Source organism: Drosophila virilis, chromosome 5, assembly GCF_030788295.1.
Source record: "Drosophila virilis strain 15010-1051.87 chromosome 5, Dvir_AGI_RSII-ME, whole genome shotgun sequence".
NCBI classification, from domain to species: domain Eukaryota; kingdom Metazoa; phylum Arthropoda; class Insecta; order Diptera; family Drosophilidae; genus Drosophila; species Drosophila virilis.
In genome coordinates this window covers 6,975,614-7,001,492 of record NC_091547.1, presented here as the reverse complement: position 1 = coordinate 7,001,492, position 25,879 = coordinate 6,975,614, and the positions used below count along the sequence as shown (strand labels likewise).

Here is a 25,879-nt window from a genome sequence, read left to right as displayed (position 1 = left end):
AGCCAATTTGTAGAAAATTAAATTTGGCATATACAATTTATTATAATTATAAAACTATTGATATGTTGTTTTTAAAACAATGCTTAAATTAACTCTTTTTTCCAATTTTTATCAATTACAATAATCTAAAACCTCATCAAATGTGATTTACAGCAGAGAGGACGTGCATCTGCTTCTACTTTGAGCTATACACTTTCTTGTTAGCCACCACTGTGGCAGCACTAGGCCAGGACATGTGCACTTTCACTGGCTGCGCTCTCGTTTTCGGTGTATTGTGCTTTTTAGTTTGGTGACTTTGCGCTGCCTTTGCATTTGCGCTGGCACTTTGCCCGTGTCCTTATCGATTTTCAGCGAAATTTCACAGGCTCACGGCGCACGTCAGTGCCAGGCGAAGATTCACTTGTCGCGCTGAGTTCGTTCGTGTCGTGTTCGCACAGCACAGCAGCGAATAACAGTATCAGAGCCGTTATATAAAGAGATTTCAATAGAAAGTACATACATATAATAAGTGAACGCTGCTGTGAGCAATATTATAAGCGCCCAGGCATTAATAATTGTAATAAATTCAACGTTAAAGCAGCATTGTGATAACACAGCAAATCGCGACGAGAAATACTCAAATTTGTAACGTATTAAATATACATAAGTTAAAGGAAAAGAAAACACGCTGCCAACTGTGCCGTAACACGGAGGCATTGAAAAAAGTTCCAGGTAGTAGCAGCAGGAGACGTCAAAAGCGAAGGCGCAAACGAAGACGAGAACGAAAATGTAATAGAGGTCAAAAGAAGCATTGATTTAACGTGCACTTTCTTCTGTTCCGTTTTCTACATTTGATTCGCTTGCGGTTTCTCGCTGGGTGCGCGCGTTTGTGTGTGTGTGTGTATGCCAGTGCCTGCGCGCGTGTATGTGTGTTAGTTGGGGCCCAATTGTGTTGCGTAAAGAATTTCGTTAAACATTTAACTAACGCGTTTTCGCGTTTCATTCAATAAACTTATACGCACATACAGACACACGCACACACACACAAGCATGCGAAAAACTTACACACTTTCGCAGCGCGTGTTTGTGTGCGAGCGTGGCGCCTATTAATTGTGTATATATGTACATATTTACTTATACATATGTACATATGTGCGTACATATTTGTACAGACATTTGTATGTGTGCATGTGTGTGTGTGCCACTATGTGCGAATTGCGGATGACGAATTACCTCCGCTTACGCATGTAAAAAAGTCTTTTCGCCTAATTTAACCACGCCGCAGCAGCTGAAAGAAAAAAGAAAAAAACATGGCATGTAACGCAGTTCAATATCCAATAAGAGACCAAGTCATAATTACATAATCAAATAGAACAAGTTTGCAAAAACTAACAACAGAATAACAACAACAAAAAGTGAAAAACGATGAGCAAAGTGAACTAAAACAAAAATTTCAACTTCAAGTGCAGCATTATTTAATCAACGCCCCGGAAACGCCTCAAAGTGAAAGTTATAAAAGAATAAAAGAAAAACAAAACCTATGTACCTGCAACAAAGAAATTGAGCAAATTATAAGTCACTCCCACACACACACACACACACACACGCACACACACCCAAACAGACAGACACACAAGCAAGCGCATCAATTTAAGATATTTAACAAAATTTAGCAAGAACAAATTACTTTTAAAAATATACAACAAAGACAACAAAAAATTGCAATTAATTAAAAAAGAAATCCCCTCGCTACAACTAACATAAATATATACAAGAAAAGTGCTATAATATATACAATACATACAGTTATATAGAGCCGTTATATACTGACATACATACTTATATATATGCTATACATATATGCTACTTATATAAAAACCGTTGTATATGTAGTTGCCGTTATGCGAATTGTCCAACACTGGATGTCAATGAAAAATAACTGAATATAACTAGAGCTATAGCTAAAGGAAACCTCGTAGTTTGTAGGACAAGCGTCTTCTTCATGTAGCAAAATCAAATTAAATATACATATATATATTAATATATATATATATATACATTTATTATCAAGCGTAGCATTAATCGCACCTAACGACTAACAGAACTACCAAGTAGTTGCCTCTCTCTATATATATATATATATTAGTGTAGAATCCAACTAAATATATATGGATTTATTTTTATAAAGCCGCCACGACTTCAACTCCAACTCGAGCCAACAAATTAACGCACTAATTAAAGGCCGCGACGAAAACGTGCAGCAGGACGACAAGGACATCGCTGCCGCCGGCATCGCCGCTGTCAAACACGCCTCCAATTTGCCTCGCACGCGAGTTTGTGCTACTTTTATAGATATAGCTACGTATGTTTACCTGTGCGGGGCTTACTGCAACGCGCGCCTTGACGTAACTCCGGCACAAGCCACGTAACAGCACGCCCGGACCCGCCCGACTTCGGCTACAGCTAAGGTCCGAGGCGCGGACCATGCATGAATGTAACGGTAACACCATAACGCCTTAACTTGAGTCACAACTTTCCACAAGACCAAATAATAATTTGACGATTACGAGAAAGCAGGAGCAGAAAACAACAAGGAAAGAGAGATACAAACAGAATATTAGCAATACGATTTTTTCTGTGGCAGAAACCCTATTGTAGCCGTTCTTTGTGATATTCGAAACATATGTTAAACGATCCTGAAATCAAATAATAATACAACTGTGTGTGCTCTCCGCCTGCTGCCCACCATTCTTCAGTTCGCCCGCCCCGCCTGTCATCGCCACCAAAACTCCACCTAAAACCTGAGCAAGATAAACAAGAGACACCAAAATAACGGCACAGAGAAACCCTTAGAGAATAAAGCGACGTCTATAATCCAAAGTACAAAAGATAACACGAAAAAATACTAAATCTACAAATATAGTACGTATATACACAATGTCAATAAGAGCCTAAAGAAAAAAAAATGCAACATATGGTATTAATATATTAACTTAGTAGTCATATACGTTAACCATAACCTCAAACTCAACTTTAGCGAGCGCCCAACTAAAACTCCAGCTCCAACTCCAACTCGAAAGCGAAACCAAAACCAAAAGCAAAACCAAACCCAACCAAACCATAAGCAATATAACTAGTGCTGTTAACTATTTTAGTAACTATATTTTAGACAGTCAACCTACGTTACTTAACACCTCTAACTATAACCCACCAAAACGCACACACACACACACACACCAACAAGGCACGCAGAGATCGCAAAGGAAGATAACAAAAGAAAAAAAAACCAAACAGTGTTAAAAGCAAGTGAAAGAGTAAAACAATAAAAAGCCGCTTCTAAACACTAAAAACGATTACGAAATGCTCAGCATGCGGTTGCTGTGAGTGAGATATAGAGCGAGAGGAAGAGAAGAGAACTTTAGTTAAGCAACAACGAAAAGCAATTACTATTTTGTTTATGTGTCCCTTATATGTCGTGTACTTGTACTTGTATTAGTTAATTCCAAACAGGAGGCAGTGCAAAAGATAGAGAGAGAGAGAGAGTGAGAGAGAGGCAGAGAGTTAGAGATTACACACAAATACAAAAAACACACACACACACACAATTACAATCGCATGCTCGATTATCATATGCAGCAAACACACACACGATGATAAAGCCCAGAATTGCGACAGGCGTTACGGATTGCGCTATATGGCAATAACAACAACAACAACAACAACAAAAACATCAGCAGCAGCAACATAAAAAAAATCAAACAGCAGCAGCAGCTGGGTGCTTGTGTGTGTGTGTGTGTGTGTGTGTGTAAGCGCGCGCGACTCTGTGTACGTGTGTTAGAAGGCGCAAGTTGTGAGTGGAGCGACGACGACGAAAACGAAGAGGAGGTGGAGGAGGAGGGAGGAGCAGGAGAAGAAAGAGAAGGAGGAGCAACGGCATAACTGTGTACCTAACGGCAAAAATCAAATTTTACCGTTTCCATGCGGAGCTGCTGTTGGTGCTGGCTGGTAACAAAAAATGCACGTTAAACACACACAGCGGCGAGTTAGCGGTCCTGGAGCATTCGGAACATTTACCAACGACCAACGGTATGCAATTATTTAACATACATACTTACATACATATTCATTCAATTTTGTTTTTGATGATTGTTTGTTGATAGTTACGTGATGTTACGTTACGTGAACTGGCGTTGCGTTACGTATTGTATACAGTACACAATGTACACGTGTGCATGGTATCAATGTATGTGTGTGTGTGTGTGTGCATGTATTTGTTATGCGTGTGCGTGTGGGTGTTTCAATGTGAGGTCGAGGCTGTGCATAGCCTGAAGCGAGCTAAATCCCAATAATTCATCAAATATTAAAAGAACAAGAAAAAAAAAACAGTGTGTCCATCAATAATTAAGCAGAACTGGTACGTCCTGAAACACCTGTGCACACATATGCACACATACATACATACATATATGTGCACGTGTACATTTTAAATTATTTACATGAATGTATTTCCGTTTCCGTTTCATTTTCAGCATTCCCATTAGTTTATGTTGTTTTTTTTTGGTTTGTTTGCCGTGTTCGTTCGTTCGTTTGTTTGTTTGTTCTTAAGTTAAACTGTTGGCATTGTTGTTGTTGTTGTTGTTGTTGTTATTATTGCTGCTGTTGCTAGCATCATAAATGTGTGTGAGTGTGTGTGTGTGTGTGTTTGTTACGATTTGCAAGCTTGAATTACACAAGACGAGCAACATCTTTTTGGGGCCCAGTTTGTAGCTGTAATAACATATGTATGCACGTCCATGCATATAAGTACATACATATGTTCACTACACAACCTGTTTATGCCAATTTACACTCATGGCTAAAATAATAAGTACAGCATAATGATTTTCCTATGCAAGTAGTAGACATTATTCAATTTATGAGCACAATTTAGAAGAATATTTCTTGATTATTTACAAATATATTTCAGATATTTGCAATAATGATATCGTGCTACAGTATTTATTATTCTGACCATTAGTGTATCTATGTATATATATGTGTGAGTGTGTGTGTGTGTGTGCTACACTCGTTCAATATTCTTATTTGCTTCGATTATGCTTATTTCCTTTTGGCTTTTTCGAGCACAATGCAACTGATTTCCGTCCATTGAACGCCCACACGAGGACACAGCAGCAGTAGGTTAAGGAGGGCAGGGCATGTCAGGGCATTCATATCCGTCACTCAGTCAATGCAATTACGAAACTAGATTAAAAGCCAAAAGAGCGTCCAACAATGGACGACGACAATAGCAACAACAGCGACAATGGCGCCAGCCAACAATGAGCAGCCGTTCGAAAAATAGTGTCAAAGTACTTTGAGTGCACTTGTACGCAGTGTGCAAAAAGCGTTGCATACACACAGGCGTCATTCAATTACTAGTCGCGCGCGCGCGTGTGTGTGTGTGTGTGAGTGTGTGTGTGTGTATGTGCATGTCAGCCATGTACAGCAGCGGAAGCTTTGGCTTTTACTTCAATGATTAAAGCACTGACCGAATTTCGGTTTACCCTGTACATACATTGCATATGAATTTGTATATGCCCATGCATTTGTGTGTGCGTGTGTGTGTGTGTGTGTGTCTATATATTGATAAAAAGGCTTGCTGTCATCATTGTTGTTGCACACACAAACACACACATACACACCCACGCTCAAGCAGAGCCAGATAAACAGTTTTGTTAGCCTTTTTGTGTAGGAAACTCGATGTTTCCAATTGAACTAGTTACAGATTTTTGTATACTGTTAACAGCTGCACATAGTAAGTACTTTCACACACACACACACACATACATGCACCCATACATGCATATTATTTGTATGTGTGCCACAGTCGGTTTCCATGGAACTAGTTCAGTTTTAAACAACCTCGATTTTCAGCTCAAGCAAAACTTTTGCACTTAAATTGGGTTTAGTAATTCGCTAGAATGAATGACACGAATGACGGCAAGTGGAATCCGATTGCGTTGCCTTTTTTCTTTGTTGTGTTCTATTCTTTTCATTGCCGATCTTCAGTTTCAGTTGTTCTTTCGTTTCGTTTCGTTTCGATTCGTTTCGTTCCAAGTAAATGTGTACATTTCAAATTATGTTTGTCATTGTTGTTGTTGTTTTTACAGAAAACTTGCTTAAAAAGTACAAAAGTTGACAAAGAGCAAAACTTAAAAAATTATAAAAAAAAAATAAATAAAATAAAATACAAATCCAAAAAAAAAAGAAGCGCTAGCGAAACAAGTTTCGCATCAAATCTGAAAACAAAAACAAAGTGAAATCGAAAGAATCAGCGTGAAATACTCGTTCCAAAAAACGATTCCGTTGCGTATTTCGCTGAGGAAGCCAATTTTTGCGTACTACTGAAGGTACTCACAATTTCCAATTGCCTCTCTCTCTCTCTCTCTCTGCCACTACCTTTCAACTTATACTACTACTATTACTACTAAATCAACTACTGCTACTACTTAATTATGTACTAACTATGTACTTGCTACAGAAAGTCCCACAACACTTGCTACTCTTGCTATACTTGCTATACCCTTTCCCAATGCAAGCTAATTAATAAAAATATAAATATAAAGCAAAATATTTCTCGTTCAATTTATAGTTGCAAAAAAAGCACTCTGCTAGCCTACTATCGTTTCTTTAATGCATATTTATGCCCTGCTTATTGTTATTATTATTATTATTTATTATTTTTAATATCGTATTGTAATGTGTTTCCATGCAAATATGAACACTTGAAATGTACATACCATATACATATATATATATGTGCTCGTCAGACCCAGATATAAAAACCAATATGTAAAATAAAACCAATGTATTTGCTCGTTGTTATACCCTTGCAGTGGTTGTTTTTAGTTATGTCATGCAACATGCGACTTTTCCGAAAATAATGTATATATATATATATTCCTGATCAATAGCAACATCCAACTCGATATAGTTTCTATACAAACTTTTTGCTCAGTTTGCAGCTTTGCATATATTCTTCTTTTTATGACCGTACTCGACCGGATCGGACAACTATATCGTATAGCTAAAATGATATAGGAATGATCAGTCGAAAATTAAGTACATTTTACTTTTTTGTTTTTCAAAAAATCCATTTTACACTTTTGCAACACAAGTCTGCAAGGGTATTTCATCTTCGGCTTGCCAGAGATAGCCGTAATTTCATGTTAAAGCTTGCTTTTTCCACGTTGGTATATAAATATGTATATATTTGTTTGCTTTCAATACCTTTATCTCACTATAATTTAATTTTAAGATCAACGACATTTATTTTTAAATTGGCATGACGTAGTTTCATTTATTCCGAACACAATTCTAATTACGCTCACAATAATTAATGTTCAGCGCTTTGAAGCGACTTTTGTTGGCCAAAAAATCTGATGAATCTTTTTTTTTTTTTATGCGATTATTTTGCTGCGTGTTCCATTGTATAAGTAGGTGACCTTTGCCGCAAAAGCCGAAAACTCTTAATTAATTATATTTGTATTATGTGCTGATTGCACATTGTGTACAGATTTATCCTTTGTGTACCACAAAAGCCGTTACTATAATAAGTTATCTAATGATGATATTGTATTCTATATATTTTGGTTGTTCCCCGCAAATTTAATTACCACTCAAAGTCAGCGCTGTTCTTTAGACTAACAAATTGACATGATGCCTGTTATAGAGATTGACGCGCGTATCACATATAGAATTGATTGCATTTTCCATTTGCATTTTCCAGCAGAAGAATTATTTATATTAGCATAATGCACATTACGCTTTAATTGGCTGCTGCACTTCTTCTTCTTACCAGGCAAAGGTCAAGAAATAATTAATATATATATGTATATATGTGTGTATTTTAGGCAATTTTTGTAAAATTAGAGCAGATCAATTTGTGTGTTGTGGGTTCTACGTAAAAATTGATGAGCGGCACGCGCTCGATTTATATGCTAGCGAGAGTATATAGCTTTTATTGTATATAACATACGATATGCTATATACACGACTTGGGGGTTGCACTCGCTGTCGAGGGAAATTGATATAATTTCGATAAACGAAATGGAATGCAGCCGCAGCCGCAGCGACCGGGCGCAATTACGCTTTTTTTTTTTACGCTCTTAATGCCTTCAATTGGCTTTTGAATTAATAATTGAGTCATATTGTATTTAAAAGTGGGTCTCAGAAGCACGGCCGAAAATCGAATCGCATTGCCTGACAGTTTGACAGCTTATGTGCTCCCGTACCTTCCTAGCCATAGATCAAAGCGAACAGTGTTGCCGACTTAGCTTTTTTTGCAGCCGAAAATCGACAGTCTGACAGCTTTATTTGACCAGCTTCCTCGCGTCCCTAGCCATGGATCACAGCCAACAATGTTGCCAAAATTACGGCCGAACCCGATTTGGATAACTCCCGCTCCACCAGTGTTGAAAACTCCCCCTCTCCCTGGCCATAGATCACAGTCAAAAGTGTTGCCAGCTTTGCTTGTTTCTAGCCAAATTCGGCTTTGATCTTGCAGTTGCCTGGCATTCTGGCTTTTTTCCCAACATTGTGTACCTTATCTTCTGAACAAGCTTGTCAATTTACCACAGCTTTTTTTAAGTTATTATTTATCACTCGATTTAGCTACTTTTTTTAATTCGACATTTGCCAACACTGTTACGCGCAGTCGAAGTCCATGTCGAAATCCGATTGCCCGAGGATTCCGGCACGTGCTCAACGCGCGAAGTGCCACTCGAGCTGTGTCTCCAATGCGCCAAAAGTTGACATTGGAGCAGGCCGCAGTCAATACAATTATCAAGCGAAGGTTGGCAATTGTTTGCCTGGTCTTGTTGCTCTTAAACCTGCCCCTTGAGCCGGATGTTTGCGGCTTGTGGCTGCCGCAGGCCAAACTGCCATATAACGAATTTTTGTCGTCCGCAGCACTTGACTTGGCGGCGAAATACCTGCGCTCAAAGCCCAAATCCGAATGCGAAAAGACATCAAATTGACAATAAAGAAAAAAAACAAAAAAACAAGAGAAAAAAAAATAAAACTCAACGAGCCGATGCTTTCCCTTTGATTGCGGTCTTCGAGCCGCATCTCAAGTTCAACTTGAAAGCGGATTAACTATCGATGCGACAACTGTATCTGTATCTGTATCTGTATCTGCAGCAGCAACTGTATCTGTATCTGTATCTGCAGCAGCATCGGTATCTGTATCTGTATCTGCATCTGCAAATGTATCGATGAAGGGCTTTCGTGTCGCTGCAGCCAAATGCACAGCAATTTTGGTAATGCACATTAAATTTGCAAATATTTGCGCATTTCGGAAATACAATTTTAAATTCAAAATTCAAATTCAGATAATTGCATTTGATGCATGGCAACTGCACCATATTGTGAGCGCTTAATTGCGTGAAATTGATTTTAGTTTCGGATACCCTGTAGCCATTGCAAGTGGGTAAAGAGGGTATAATAGGCTAAGGCTGAGTCTATTTAGCTGTTTGTCTGTGTGAACGTCTGGCTTGCGGGTATTACACATCTAGAGATCGGGAATTTGAAACATATCTTTTCATATACCATTTATAGATCGAGTTTATAGTTTTTTTCTCGATGTTTTGTTCCATTTTTATAATATATCCATTAATAGTAATTTTGAGACAGAAGTGAAGGTAACTATCCCTCCAACCTGAAAACCTTCTCCACTCCTCAATAATAAAAAAAAACACATGTTTTAGTCTTAGTGTGACTTTTTATTTATCAACATTTGTCAGACCCTGAACATTTCATAGGTATCAGACTCTAAACACCAAAGTTATTCGAGAAAGGGAAAAGGAGAGCTCAGCTAGGGTATCTTCAAGTTGGGCACTTTCTCGACGCGAGCACTCTAACTTATTTGCACTCGCTTTGTCGATGGAAATGTTAAACAAATGTTTGTATTGGCGCATCAAAATATTCGCTCTTTTCGCTTTGGAAATGCTCCGTTTGGTTTGCGTGCCAAACGGGCTGAGATTGCGACTGAAACAGAGCCCAACGCAGCCGCCTTTCGAATGCCCCCGCCACAATTTGTAGATACAAATGAATAAACATACATACGTGCATGTGTGTGTGTGCGTGTATCTGTGTGTGTGTGTGGGTGTGTGTGTGTTTGTGGAGCGTTGTTCTACGCATATATAAATATTGGGCAAGCTTTTGAATTGTTGTTCTTTCTTTTGTTCGCACACAGAATTATGCACAATGCATATATTCATTTGTATAGATCGAGTATTTTTTTTTTTTTATTTTTAAATAGTTTTTCCCCAGTCCAGCGGGCACAGTGTGCTGAGCACTATTTGCACTGGCCGCAATTTGCCCTTGAAAATTTCTATTACTTTTAAATGGAGTTATCCAACAAGAGTTTCGGCTAGACAATAGACTAGATCGAGACATTAGTCTAGGATTTGAACTGGGATCCCTATGAATATTTCACATTTCGGATATGTGGCCTGGCTTCAGAGTATCTCCTAGTCGGGCACTGCCGACTGTAGCACTCATCAATTTATTTAAAAGCGTTTCTTGTCTAATGATTTTTTTTCTTGTTAAGTATCCGATAAGGTTATATGCCCTTTCTATCAATAGCTTCCACGTATTCTCAAAGCATTTACATTTTATCCACGCATGCCTGGACCAGACCCTAGGCCATATATATAATACATTAATGTTCGGCGCAATCTGTCGCCGTCTTATCTTATCGGTAGCTTTTTGGAAAAATTTGATTTAGAGCACTTCCGCTCAGATGCATTTGCCGGTAAGGGGGAGGGCCTCGGCTTGTGCTATATATCTTTGATATGTGCACAGTGTGCACGTTCGTCTAGACCTTTATTACACGTATATATATATCTGTAGTTGTATCTGTAGCTGTGTATCTTTATCTGAGTGCCATGCGTGTTTCTAAACATTAATTTAGTTCAATTTTTCGCGCGATCAAAAGCAGATGAGCATGTCGCCAGCTCGAGTCCATTGTATATAAATTGTATCATATGTATATATCTATATATATATATATATATATATATATATATGATGAACTCACAAGTAGCTTGAGCTCGAACCCCCCCTCCCCCTCTTCTCCACCCCTTGCCCATTCACATGGACTAACACAGACAGTTGCACAATCAATATTTATAATTAACAAGTTCTTTTGTTTATACGTTTGTGTCTCTCCGGGCGTAATTTCCACACCGTTTCCTGCTCACTTTAGCGTAGCCTCTGTCCAGTTTCATTTTTCCGATCTCCCGCAACCGCAACCCGCACCTCGCACCCCGCACTCCGCACCCCGCTGTACATTCTTTGCCAATTTCAAATAGTTAAATTTGTGTGTTTGCCGGCGTCTATCGCCATTCATTCTGCATCATTTAGCCGGTTCTCATCCTCCTGTCTCCCTGTGTGTGCCTCTTGTAGCGCCAGCCGAGACAACTTGTGCCCCGACGATCAGCAGCAGCAGCAGCAGCGGCATTCGCACTCGCACCAGCACTTGGTGCGTCAGTCTCTGATCAGCCTCAGCTACGCACAGGCGGGAACGAACTCCGCGGCGGCGGCGTCGACTGGGCCCATACCCGTTCACTCGCAGTACTCGGCATCGACCTCTGTGCGCAACAGTCCCAGTCCCAGCCCGGCGGCGGATCAGCACAGCTGCAGCAGCGGCAGCCTTGGAGTTCCACGCAGTCGGCGCGGCGAGCCGCCGGATCGAGATCGTGACAGAGATCGGGACAGAGATCGGGACGGGGACAGCGTCTCGCTGCTGAGAGGCGCCGCTGGCTTGGCCCAGCTGGGGCTTGATGAGCCGCGCGCGCAACGGCAGCGCAGCAGCAGCAGTCGTCTATCGAGCATCGGCATCTCGAAGCAGAACTCCAGCGACAGCCGCAGCGGACTGCGCATTCTCGATCCGGCGCCCTCGCACAGCCACAGTCCGGTCAGCTGCGGTACGCAGAGCGTGAGCAGCACTGGCGGTCACTCGGCTCTCTACGATGCCTGTCACGAGTACACGCGCAGCTTGAGTGCAGCACCAGCATCCGGGCGCGACCAGGAACAGGAACAGGAGCAGGAACAGGATCAGGCGTCAGCAGCTGGCGGCGCTATTGGAGCAGCGCCCGGTGGCCTGCTGAAGAGCCATTATAGCGAGCAGCAGCTATCGGAGCCGCACTTCACCAATCTCAATCTCAATCTCAATTTGAGCAGCGACTACGATACGGGCAGCGACAAGCAGCAGCTGGTCAATCAGACGTACATCTTCAAGTGCATTGCGAACAGTCCGTCATTTCTGCGCACCAACAAGATCAAGGAGCAGTCCAAGAAGTTGCGCAACTTATCGCTTAAAACGCGCACCGCCAAAAAGAAGGGTCAGATCATTTCCAAGTCGAACGCCGTCTCCGACAATTCGCTGCATCCGGGCGACAAGTATCTGAACTTGTATCTGGTCGAGAAGAAGCACTCGCTGCAGCCACAGCCACAGCCCAATCCAGCTGCCAGCTGCTCAGCCTCATCCTCTTCCTCAGCGGCGGCAGCAGCGTCAGCGGCGGCACGTCAACAGCAGCTGCCGGCCCTGTCGGCGGTTGCGGCACGACAACAGCAGCTGCTGCTGAACGGCTCGCTGAAGGGCAAGACGAAGACGTTTCCCGCATATCGAGCATCGGTGCGCAGCGAGAGCGACGAGAAGGAGTATCGGGGGGGCAGCAACACGATACCAACAACGGGCAAGAGTCCGCCGGTGCCGCACTCGCTGGCGGCCAAGATCAGCGGCAAGAACTGCAACAATCTGCTGCACAGCGCCGGCAACAAGCTTAGCGTCAGCAGCAACTCCTGCCACAAGCTACATGCCCACGGACAGGGTCACGGTCACGGACAGGGACAGGGACACGCCGTCTACAGCACACAATCGCCGAAGAGCTCCGTTTCGAGCAACGGGCATCTGAATAAGTACTGCCTGACGGATCTGACGCGGCGCAAGGCCGAGTTCAATCGCCAGCTGAGCGCGCCGACAGACTACACGCACCACTCCACGTCCAGCAACGGCTCCCAGCAGGGCTCCGAGGCGGCCCATGAGCCGGTGGGCGAGTCGACGATCACAGTAGCCAGCGCCGGAGTGCCTGTGGGACACGGACAAGCGCACGGCCACACGCGAAGTCTTGGCGGCGGCGCCGCCGGTCAGGCGTCCACGGCGCCGGCCACACTCAAATCGCTGCAGCTTCAGCACAACTTTGGTGTACACCATCCGCCGGCACGGGCCACGTCCACGTCGTGCACCAATAGCTTCAATCGGCGGCACATACGCCGGCACAAGAGCAAGCTAAGCGAGCGGTGAGTATTCGCTTTTACAATTCTTATTCTTATCAAGCACATTAACCAGTTGAGCTGTCAACCAGTTGCCCGGTTACAATGTCTTGGCCGGACCTGGAGACGAGAGCGACGCTCCAATTGCTGCGCGAATTACGCATGCAAAGTTGTCGTCGCTGTGGTAATACCCTGTGGTTATACCCTGTAACATGTGAGAGGGCATTATGGTTTTTTGTGATTGTATGTAACAGATGGATGGTGTCATGTCCGTCTGTCTGTCGACCCTTACAGCTGTCTGTCCGCGCAGATCAATATTATTTTACATGTTTATTTCAAGTAATCGATAACTCAATTCCTTAGCGCAGCATCGATAAGTATCGATATACAGATTAGATGATTTTAATCATATCTCGAGAATTATGAGCGCTAGATATATCAAATTTATTATATAGCTAGGTTTTCGTATAGTATGCACAGATCCAGAATATTATTTGGATGCCTTCCAACACTCAAAATTGAAGACTTTTTGAGGCGTTTACAGGGCATATTCTGGTCGAGCACGCTTTCCTAGAGCGCTCTTACAAGCAGTTGTTGTTGTCGTCGTTAAATGCGCGTCTCATGTCTTCTTACCGGTTTTTGTTAGCTGCTTATCGAGCCACATTTGCATAATGCCGTCTGCGAGCCTCTGTCTGAGTCTGAGTTTGAGTCTGGGATTTACACTGGCCAGGCACTGGCCGCGTAATGAGCTTCTAAACCGCGCGCAGTGAACTTCGTTCCACAACAAAAAAAAAAAGAGAAAATACCCGATCGCAATAAAAGTGCCTGACACAGTGCAGGATCAATCGAGAACGGGATCAGGATCAATCAGCAGCTGATCAATCACGAGATCGCCCAGTGAAAAAATGGATGACCGTGAAATTGATACGAGGAATTGATTGTTATTTGATTGCGATTGCGATTGCCATTGTGTTTTGCGCCATTATCATAATCATTTGCTTTTCCCAGTGACTCGTCGTCTATGAAACAGAAAAAAAATCTATAATTTATTGCACTAGATTGTCACTTGAGAAAACAATGTCGGAACCCGTCGCCCGTCGCCCGTCACCCGTCGCCGTCTCCACATTTCCATCTATATAATCCGTGTTGTGGTTGTTAGCCTCCCAGCTCGGGCTGGGGGCAACCCGTTAGACCAATTCATTTACATAAATTCTAGAGATAATTTTCGTTCGGTTGTTTATAGTTTTTTTTGTTTGTGTTTGTTTTTTTTTTTTTTTTTTTATGTGCTTTTATTGGCGTAAGTTTTTGAAGAACAGCTACAAATTATAGTCGAGCTATAATTTGCGACGCTGTTCGTCGCAAAATCAATTAAAAAGCAACGCAACGCAACAAATGTTGTTTCTATTTATTTATTGTGCAACCAGCAATCGCGAGAGCATCAGAACAGGTTATCACGTTGCCTCGGCAACAGGCTGCAAAATAACTTACAAAGCAAAAAATAAATAAGAGTAAAGAAAAACTTGAAAAAAGTACTAAATTGAAACGATCAGCGCAATGTAAGAAATCAACAACAACAACAACAGTAAGAAGAAGTAGAAGAAAATTGCTCGCTTGTGTCAGTTGATCAATTATTTAATTAGGCGCCAAATACGCTTTTCGGCATTCCGATGCTGCCCAGCACTGGACGCGCCGCACTTAAATCGATTGCCACAAATTGAAAGTCGAGGTAAGGCCTGCAAACAAAATATAAACAAACAAATAAACAAACAAACAACGAATCAAACATAACAAACCGACTGGAGGACGCTCACGACGAAAGCAGTCGAAATTAACGAAAGTACAAACGAACGAACGAAGTTTTCGATACCGAATCGGATGCGCGCTCGTCGTGTTCGCAACTCGACGTTCGGTGTTCGATGTTCGGTGTTCGGCATTCCGATTCGATATTCGAGAAGCGGCCGCTTGTTCGGAGTGTTTGCCGGCGGCGCATTTCTGTTGCCGCCGCGACTTAGTTGCGCTCGGTTAGCGGGCTTGTAATAACTGAATTGTGATAAATTACGGTATATGTAGAGCGGCAACTACATATGCATATCTGTGTGCGTGTATATGTAACAGACGCGAAAAACGATAACATTCAGTTACGGTCGTCAAATCAGTGAAAACAGCTGCTTCAACACGTTTCAAGTTTCAATAAACAAATTAACCGAAACCACAAATCAAGAAACGTAATCAAAGCCGAAACCCAAACTGCACACTGTATGTGTATATATATATATATATATATATGACTGGATAACAGTTATCCGATTGGCAGTGTATACAAATACATGTGCATATATGTATGTATATATAGAAATAGTTGTAGTTGTTTGGTGCACGGCGTCGATTTGTGGCGTAGCTATTTTTACAGTGCCTACCATTTCAAAGGAACTAATAATAATACTTCATAATAATAGCAACAACAATAATATTCGTTCGTAATAAATTCATTAGGCTAATGCGAGCGATGATTAAATTAAATCAGCTTCAACAGGCTTAATTAAAACGAAGCTTTCCCATTTAAAAACTACACTCAATTGAGTGTGAACAGTGAACAGATCAACGAAAAAAAAAAAAAAAATAACAGAAAAAATAATTCAAATAAAAATAAAAAAAAAAAAAAAGTAAATGAACAGAACAGTGCACGCGTCTACTTTACCAAACAATAGACATCCATCACAGCAGAGCGCACACAGACCACGCGATTTCGTGTGCCAATAGGGCAACATTTCCGCAACGGACAGAGACAACGGCGACGGCGACGGCGACGGAGACGGCGTCGGGAAAGACCTTGACAATCACCGAATTGAAGGTGAGAACTGGATGCTGCCACTGCACTGCGACTGTGCATTGTGCGTGTGCAACAATTATAAGAATTATAATAAAAAAAAAAAAACTAAACGAAACGAAACTAAACTAAATCGACAATAAACTTTCACTGGCTAACCTTAGGCGTGTACTTGTAACAACAGATATCTACAGATATCTATGGGATATCTGCTTCCATATATATATAGAATATTTATTTATTAATTTGCAAACGCGTTTTGTTTTTCATCTTTCCCACAGCCTGCTGAACGGCGATAGCGAAGAATCGGTGCGCTGCTCTTACTGCTCCGTATTGAATGTGAATGAGAACGACTTGCGCATTTCATTTGAGAACACCTGCACCGACTCCCTGGTCACCGCTTTCGATGATGAGGCGCTGCTAATATGCGACCAAGGAACCGAAATGGCAAGAGCAAAGGTTTTATTTGTACATGTAGCACAGGTAACAGGGCTGCAAATCCAATCCAAAACCAAACGGAGTTCACAGTGGTTCGGCTAACATTTCGTGCCGATTGCCTGTCGTGTGGCTGGGATCGTAAGCCTGGTTTTACACCTTCGTTTAGCCAGATTTGGTTTCAAACCTTTTTAACGAAACAAAGGAGTTATTTTATAGCTGCCTGTACGGCGACCAAAACGCAGTTTCGGTCTAAAATTAAACTTCCAATCAAAATTAGCATCTATTTTTAGATATTTCCAAAGTTGTATGCATTAATGTTTGTTATGAAGCCAAGCCAATATCGTTTTGGTTCGAGTCTCGATGCAGGCAATTGGTTTGGTTTCAAGTTTCGCTCCTTAGCATATTTCGAGCTCGAAATGGTTTGCAGCCTTGATATGAGACCATCATTCATCTAGTATATAGCATTACGTGACATATAGATACGATACATATATAACTCATTTCACTCCGACTTTGGTAATTGAGGCAGCTGGCACCGCCGGTCTGTGAATCAGTAACAACTAATCGATTATTTGGTCTTCCCATGTTGACTTTAATTTACACAGGTACACTTTGATGATGTGTCGTTGTACGGCACTCCGAAAGAGGAGCCAATGCCCAATATACCGATAGTCTCGGAAAAAGTCTCGGCGAATTTCCTAAAAAGTCAATTGCAATCATGGTTCCAGCCGACAGACAATCGTCTGGCCATGAAATTATTTGGCAGCCGCAAGGCCTTGGTCAAAGAACGCATACGTCAGAAAACTTCCGGGCATTGGGTAATACACCCGTGCAGTTCATTCAGGTATGCCACATGATTTTTTTCTATGCAACATATATATTTATATATATACCATATATCGTTGATTTCGGACAGGTTTTACTGGGACCTTTGCATGCTTTTATTATTAGTAGCAAATCTTATTATCCTGCCAGTCGCAATATCATTCTTCAACGATGATCTGAGCACACGATGGATTGCCTTCAACTGCCTAAGTGATACTATTTTTTTAATAGATATTGTAGTCAATTTTAGAACAGGTAATGTACAGTCTTTTCACTTATTTAATATACAGGTGGAATTGAAATTGTTAATTAATCGATCGATCGATATCCAATTATAGGAATTATGCAACAAGACAACGCTGAACAAGTAATATTGGATCCAAAGCTTATAGCTAAACACTATTTAAGAACCTGGTTTTTTCTCGATTTGATTTCGTCGATACCATTAGATTATATATTTTTAATTTTCAATCAAGTAAGTTCATGTATTTGTTTGACAAACAGTACGCAACATTTTGATTAAGATTATGAAATTGCAGGATTTTTCTGATTCTTTTCAAATATTGCATGCCGGACGCGCTCTGCGCATCCTACGTCTAGCCAAATTACTTTCCCTAGTTCGCCTGCTCCGGCTCTCCCGTCTCGTGCGCTACGTATCCCAATGGGAGGAGGTCTATGTAAGTATACGCTTTCATTTCTCCAACTACTCTTAACTCTTCTTTTGCATAACCAGTATATGTATATATTTATATATATATATATATATTTTGATCATATCTGATAAGTACATAACATGAATTTCGATTTCGATTTCGATTACGCGTTCAGTTTTATTTCACTTTTATTTCGTATCAAATCAGTTCTAATTTCGCAATCAAATCTCTGACCCTAATCATTGCAATACATTTTACACAAAAGTTAAGAAAAATCTTAGGTCTAGTACAGTTCAGTAAAAAGCAGTTTTCAGAGTTGTCTATATAGTTCAAAGTGCTCACTCTTCTCTCATTCTGTACAAGCTCAAAGGGAATATATATATTCAAATCTATAAATATGCTAAATATGTTAAGGGCGCGCAATATGTTCAAAATCTAAACCTCTTTTCATTTGTTATATGGCTGTGTCTTTGATTTCGGTTGAATAATGTTCTCTTTGTGCTATCATTTTTGTTTCTATCTTTTACTTATATGTATCTGTACTGATATGCGTCCAAATTCCCCAATCATATCTGTGCCCAATTCCATGCTGTACAAAAATGCCCAACATCAAGAAATTTGTACATTTCACATACGTATATCTGCAAATGTTTGTTTAACAACTTGTGTTGCGCTGCGCTCCAAGTCCAACTCCCCGAGCCCTTCTAGCTGCCCCCCACCCCCAACCCTTCCCCCTCTCTCTAAAAGAAAACAACAACAAGAACACCCCAACAAAAATCGCAAAACATTTTCACAATATATCGCGCTTTGAACCTTCGCTCTGTCGCGGGGGGAATGGTTTTTTCTTTTCTCTTTTCTTTTGCCTATTTTCATGTTAATTGTTTAAGTCAAAATCTTTGTTTTGAAATTTGATTTGTTTTCTTCCATTTTTTTGAAAATTGTTTTTAATTTTTTCGGTTTTCATTTCTTGCTGACTTTTGAGCACTGAAAAAAAAAAACCAATTCTTCATTGCACTATGTACAAAAACAAAATCTTTAAAGACTTATTTTTCCGAGTCGAAGTGCCACAAATGAGAAACATTTCAAACATCTTTTTCAAGTGTTGGTAAATGCTTTTTCTACACAACACTTTCTTGCGCAACGTCACCCAAAAAATGAAAATAAAATGATAAGAGTACAACAGAAATTTGAACATTGTCTAACTTGGACTCGAATTTATTGTTTTATGCTTATATACATATGTATTTATTTAACAACTGTCAACTTTATGCAAACCAAATATATATGTATAATATAAGTATGAATGAAATTCTCGCTCGCATACTACAAATAATTAAAAAATAAAATTTGCTTATTCGAAATCAGACTAAATAACAAAAAAAAAAAAAAGTACAAATAAGAAATAAGAACAACAAATATTTAAATTAACAAACCACAAAACCTAGCTAAATCAGGGCCTATAATACCTGTGTATATATATATGGTTTTAGATTCTGCAGAATCTACAGAAAAAAAGTGCTGATCGCAGAGGGAGAATGCACAGAAAAGACAAAGATGGCTTGACAAAAAGCAACCTAATTCTCAAGGTAACAAACCCAAACAACAACAAAACATCTTTCAAATTTTTATCAAATAAAAATCAACACTTAAAAAAAAAAAAAATTACAACAACAAATTCAATTTTTGATAAACAAAAACAAAAAGCCTTGATTGATTGACATTATAATTATGTATTATTGGTGCAACATAACCTCACATTTTTGAGATATGATTGAACCAAAATTGAGTTTTAGTGCATATTTCGTTGGTTCGTTCGTTCGATTGTTCGATTGTTCGTTGATCATGTTTGCTTGATTTTAATGTTCGTTCGTGCATTCTGTAAATTTTCTAAGACTGCCTTTTTATAAACATATATTGATTGATTGATTGATATACATACATAATTTCTTGATTTAACGCATCAAAAAAAAAAAAAAAAAAAAAAAAAAAAAAAAAAGCCTGCAGTTTTTATAATGAAAAAAAGAAAAAGAAACAAAATAATATGAAAGAAATGTAACAACAATATGAGAACTTCGGTCAAATCGAAGCTGGTTTTTATGCACTTCACTGTGTGTGGATTGATGTAGAAGTTCTTTGGAAATATTCAACTCCATGTCAATCATTTTATATAGAGCTCAAGGGAAATATAACCATGTCCGATTTGTTAGTCTGTCTGCAGCTGAAATCATTCTTAAGCTGAGTACAAACTTGCCCTTAGATAAGTTATTCCGAACATATTCTGTCCATTAGAGAAGTAGACTTCATGCATGAGCATGTCTAGATCAATAACTATTTAGCCAAAGTTTAGTTTTCGTTCTAGTTACTAGTTTGTTATTTTTTTTTCTTCTTTCATTTCTTTTCAAAACTATTTTTAGTTAGCGCAGTGTATATATACAGTATTGAACAACGCCTGTGAATTGCATCTAGACACAATATTTAGGTATCGATGGCAATATTAAATCAACGCGAATTCGAATTCGAATGCGAATGACAAACAACAACACATGTTTTTATCGAAAACGTCAAAAGAGTTTTTATACAGTTTGTTCAATGCTTTTTGCTTTAACACTTCGGCAAATACTTACGATAAACATGCAAACGATATTGGTTTGCCAGTAAAAGAAAAAACAATATATATCTCATAATCGTAGTCTGTTGATGAATTGTATATAACGCAGCAACAACAACAAATGTCCAACACAAGTTCACCCCTCCGCTCTCATGTACAATCGCTGAAAACAAAAGAACCGTTACGGCCAGTTGTTTGTACCGTTGCTTTTGCGTAAGCTTTGTTTTTTTTTTGCTCAAAATGCTGCACCCACTCGGCTCACAGTACACCAACAACAACAACATAACAACAACAAGAACAACAACAAGAACAACTGCAACAAGTGCATTGCCGCGAACTTCAATGTTAATTGAACAACAACAACGAACACGAACACTGTACTACATAATTGATACGATATATATTAAGTAGTTAATTGCAAACATAACACATAAAGTCTTGAACGTATTGTATAGCATACATTTGCGGGCGAGTGCCAAAAACGCTTAACTGCATTTGCCGCATACTAGCGCATTTTTCTTATCAATTCAATATCGTATTCAGCTGCTACAACCACAACTACAACAACAACAACACACGTCTGATATCGTAATCAATGCTTTTGCTTTTGTTTGGCGCCAATTTGCGCCGTGCGCTTTGTTGCTCCTATTCTACAACAACAACAACAACTACTACTACAACTACTCTCTTCTACGCTTTACTTAACTGTACTCTCTACTCTACTCTACTCTACTCTACTCTACTATTTGCTACAACAACAGCCTTAACTAATAAAGCTCTGCTACTGTTGCCAACTTAAGAGTATGTTTTGTTAAATGTTTTGGTTTTTGTTTATTGTTTTTGGTTTTCTCTTTTGGTTTTTTGTTAATTGGTTTGGTTATGGGCTTACGTTGCGTTATCTTTGTTTCTTCTTCTTCTTCTTCAACGTCTGTTTATCTGTTGTACAAAGATTTCAGCAATGACTCGCGTGGCGATTCCTCGTTTCGTAAGTCTGTGTAAATTTTGGCCAAGAGCTCAGTCGATCAGCTGGCACATTCCGTAAAAGTATTTTACACACACACACATATACAAACACACAGCTACTCACAGCAACAACATGAAAAACAACAAGAAAAACAACGGTACAACTTTGTACTCTTATAATTCTGTCCATGGCTTTATGGGTTTTCACTTATATTTTTGTTACTTTGATTTTGATTTTTGTTCTAAACTCTGTACAGAAAACGTAGCACTAACAACTGAGAACAAAATAGAAAACAAAAATTATAGAAATAAAACGCTTATTTGGTTGTCGAATAACAGTTTCAACAACTTGAATCTTTGAACTGCTTAGTGAGCATAATTAAATATCTGTATATTTAAACGTACTACCCACACACACACACACACACACACACACACACACACACACTCACACTCGTTTAGCTAAGTATTTAATTATTTTTGAAACTGAGCTAAAGTTAAGATGAGCACTTGTAACATAATAGCAGCTGATTTGCACTAAAAAATATTTAAGAAACTTCCAAAAAAAAAAAAACAACTACGTAGAAATGGTTTTGATTCATTGCTCTCTCAGGTTGTGCCACACACTGTTGTATATTTGCCTAACATTAGACTCTCACATATGTATCATTTTTATTGTCTTATATTTATTTCTTATACTATCCAATTGTATACTGATTGATAGCGATCTTCTACTGTCTGCATCTATACATACATATATAGAGCCAGCTAATATATGCGTGTGCGTGCGTGCGTGTGTGTGTGTGCGGCAGTTTATTCCGAACTGAGCTCAAAGTGTTGCATACTTCTCGGCGCCACTGTGACTGAGAATTGGGCATAAACTGCCAGCTCCGCTGCACAGCACACAAATATTCTTGTATTATTATTATTATTATTATTATTATTGTTTTTAATTATATTATTTTGGTTGCTTTTCTGGCTGTGGCTTGGCGTAGTTTTTGTTTTGCTCTTTGGATGAAGCCACAAAAAAGTTTCAAATTGAAAAGAAGTTTTGGTTTTTACTTGAGATACTTTGGTTTGTCGTATATTTAAATGTAACACACACAAACACACACACACTCACATACACATGCCACACATATACAACACACACACACACACACACACACATGTATAGACAGTGCGGTGCTGGCCTTTCGTTTGATGTGCACTCTTATTGATAACTCTGGTTGCAGTTCCTCAATATGGCCTCGGTTTTTATGAGGATCTTCAATTTAATTTGCATGATGCTCTTAATCGGACACTGGAGCGGCTGTCTGCAGTTCTTGGTGCCAATGTTACAGGGTTTTCCATCTAATTCCTGGGTATCCATCAACGAGCTACAGGTATGCGTGTTGAATATTACGATATGCCGCGATATTATCGGTATAAAAATGAACTTCATCTAAACTATGGTCATTTTTTAGGAATCATATTGGCTGGAGCAATACTCATGGGCATTATTTAAGGCCATGTCACATATGCTGTGCATAGGATACGGCAGGTAAACTGAACGATTTCGAATCTTCTTGATCAATCAAATAAGACGTTTTATTCGACTTTCAGATTTCCGCCACAATCACTGACGGACATGTGGCTGACGATGCTCTCGATGATATCGGGCGCCACATGTTATGCATTGTTCCTTGGTCATGCGACCAATCTAATACAGAGCTTGGACTCCAGCCGGCGGCAGTATCGCGAGAAGGTCAAACAGGTGGAGGAGTATATGGCCTATCGCAAATTGCCGCGCGATATGCGGCAACGCATTACGGAATATTTCGAGCATCGGTACCAGGGTAAATTCTTCGATGAAGAGTTGATACTTGGCGAGTTGAGCGAGAAACTGCGCGAGGATGTCATCAACTACAATTGCAGGTTAACAACCCACACAAATGTTTCCCATGTTATTCCCCAAACATTACTGTATAATTATTGGATAACTTTTCGCAGGTCCCTCGTGGCGTCAGTGCCTTTTTTTGCTAATGCCGATTCGAATTTTGTTTCCGACGTAGTTACCAAACTGAAATACGAAGTTTTCCAACCAGGTAATCTGAATTTCGAAAGCCATCAAGATTAGCTCTAACCAAATTGTATTCGCACTCAGGTGATATTATCATAAAGGAGGGCACGATCGGTACAAAGATGTACTTCATACAGGAGGGCGTTGTGGACATTGTCATGGCCAACGGCGAGGTCTGTATTGAATTTTCCGCACGAGCAGGGCTGCAAAAATGTACCACGAATTTGGCACTGGTTCGGTTTACGGTGCAAAACAACTCTCTGTTTTTTTCGATACGGTTTGTGAAGCTGGTTTCAAATGTTGTTAGATTTGAACCGAACCACTTTAATAAGATGTGGTTCGGTTCAGTATTTCTCTAACGGGGTGGTTCGTTCACGTTTCGGTTCACAGTGAAACTGTCGAACCGGTTCAAAGTCGACTTGCAGCCCTGCCCACCAGTGTTGCCTAAGCACATAATAATACAGGGCATCTTTGTGTATTGAACAGGTTGCCACCTCGCTATCGGACGGCTCCTACTTCGGTGAGATCTGTTTGCTGACCAATGCGCGCCGGGTGGCCAGCGTGCGAGCCGAAACCTATTGCAATCTATTCTCGTTGAGCGTGGATCATTTCAATTGCGTTCTGGACCAGTATCCGCTGATGCGCAAGACCATGGAAACCGTGGCTGCCGAGCGGCTAAACAAGATTGGCAAAAATCCGAATATAATGCAACAAAAGGACGAGCAACTAAGCAATCCAGAATCGAATACAATTACGGCGGTGGTCAATGCATTGGCCGCCGAGGCCGACGACTGCAAGGATGAGTAAGTTTACCAGCCGTAAAGAAGTTAATTCATGATTTTTCCTTTAACATTTTGTTTTCCATTCGCTTCTAGTGACATGGATCTCAAGGAGAATTTACTGCATGGGTCTGAGTCGAGCATTGCTGAGCCGGTGCAAACGATACGCGAGGGCCTGCCACGGCCCCGAAGCGGCGAGTTCCGGGCTCTGTTCGAGGGAAATACTCCATGACACTGAGGCATCACAACCAGCCCAATCGGCGTGCATCGAGCCACCATCTGAGTAGCGGTTCGCAGTCCCCGAAAAACAAAAGCAAATAGCAATACACAATACACATACATGGGACACACACAGACACATATACACACACACCCACACCCACACACACATGCGTATATAATAATTAGTAAAAAAAGAAAACCCTAAAAAAAAGTACAGCAAAATGATGAATCAATTTACGGTAGTCTACATATATATGCAATTGCGATTTAGTAGAAAATGACAACAGCAACAACAACAACAAAAACAACAACAACAAAAGAGATAGTAAACGTATTACACAACAATGTCCTCAATAATTATTCATAATTTCAGCTCCGCTAACTGTGATGAACTTTAATATAAGAATCGAAAAAAAAAAAAATGAAAAACTAAAAAAAAAAATGAGTACATGAATAACTTATACGATAAAATTCAGCAGCCAGTTAAAAGCATTCACACAGACACGACACGGCCACACACACACACACACACAGACGCAGACTTACAACACACATACATATATAAGTAGTAAATCTACATGATAAGTTTTATGCCCACGATATTGTAACGGATAACGAAGTGAATAGGTGTTAGTCCTATGGACCTACTACTACTAACAAAACTCTCTCACACACAGACAAACAGACAGACGCACACACACAACCCCACACGTGCATGAACTTATGATATAATGAAAACCGTTACGTTATGCATACAACCAAAAAAATAAAAACAACAAATGGAATATAAATGCGCGTAGCTATATTATGTACTCAAGAGCAAACCAAGAATTATGTATTATTGCGATTATATAGCATATTTAAATACGCATTGCAAAATGAAAACAACACTCAGCAATACGAGTGCACACGACGAAGAACAAAAACAAAATACAATATTATCAAAAAAAAAAAAAAACAAAAAAAGGAAGCAACTTTAACGAAATGCATTAGTAGTTGAACTATTAGTTTTTCACTCACAACAAAAAAAAAAAAAACGAAAAGAAGAGAATAGAATACCAACACACACTCTGACACAACGTAGTAGAGCAGCCTCAAAAAAAATATATATAAAATGAAAATTATATAAAAAAAAGAAAACCTCAGGGTGCCGTCGTTTCAACGGTTACCAACAGCAGCAGCAGCAGCAAAAGCAACATACATAAA

The 25,879-nt window shown here is 39.9% G+C and overlaps 1 protein-coding gene across 11 annotated transcripts; it reads left to right on the top strand.

Annotated features, from left to right (window-relative positions):
* The first annotated feature begins 2,143 nt into the window (after positions 1–2,143).
* On the top strand, positions 2,144–25,752 carry Ih (hyperpolarization activated cyclic nucleotide gated potassium channel Ih). 11 transcript variants are annotated; one of them, XM_032436684.2, is made up of 15 exons: positions 2,144–4,065; positions 11,428–13,323; positions 16,405–16,582; positions 17,167–17,405; positions 17,478–17,641; positions 17,725–17,861; positions 17,926–18,063; positions 19,530–19,625; positions 22,846–22,995; positions 23,077–23,153; positions 23,216–23,527; positions 23,603–23,697; positions 23,757–23,845; positions 24,159–24,475; positions 24,548–25,752. In XM_032436684.2, the coding sequence occupies exons 1-15, from the start codon at positions 3,995–3,997 to the stop codon at positions 24,681–24,683; spliced, it is 4,095 nt and encodes a 1,364-aa protein (XP_032292575.1). In that variant the 5' UTR covers positions 2,144–3,994; the 3' UTR covers positions 24,684–25,752. The 11 variants fall into 11 exon arrangements, with proteins under 11 accessions (XP_032292575.1, XP_032292573.1, XP_032292578.1 ...); XM_032436682.2 differs by having other exon boundaries at positions 17,911–18,063; XM_032436683.2 differs by having other exon boundaries at positions 2,147–4,065; positions 16,405–16,570; positions 17,911–18,063.
* Positions 25,753–25,879: the final 127 nt, after the last annotated feature.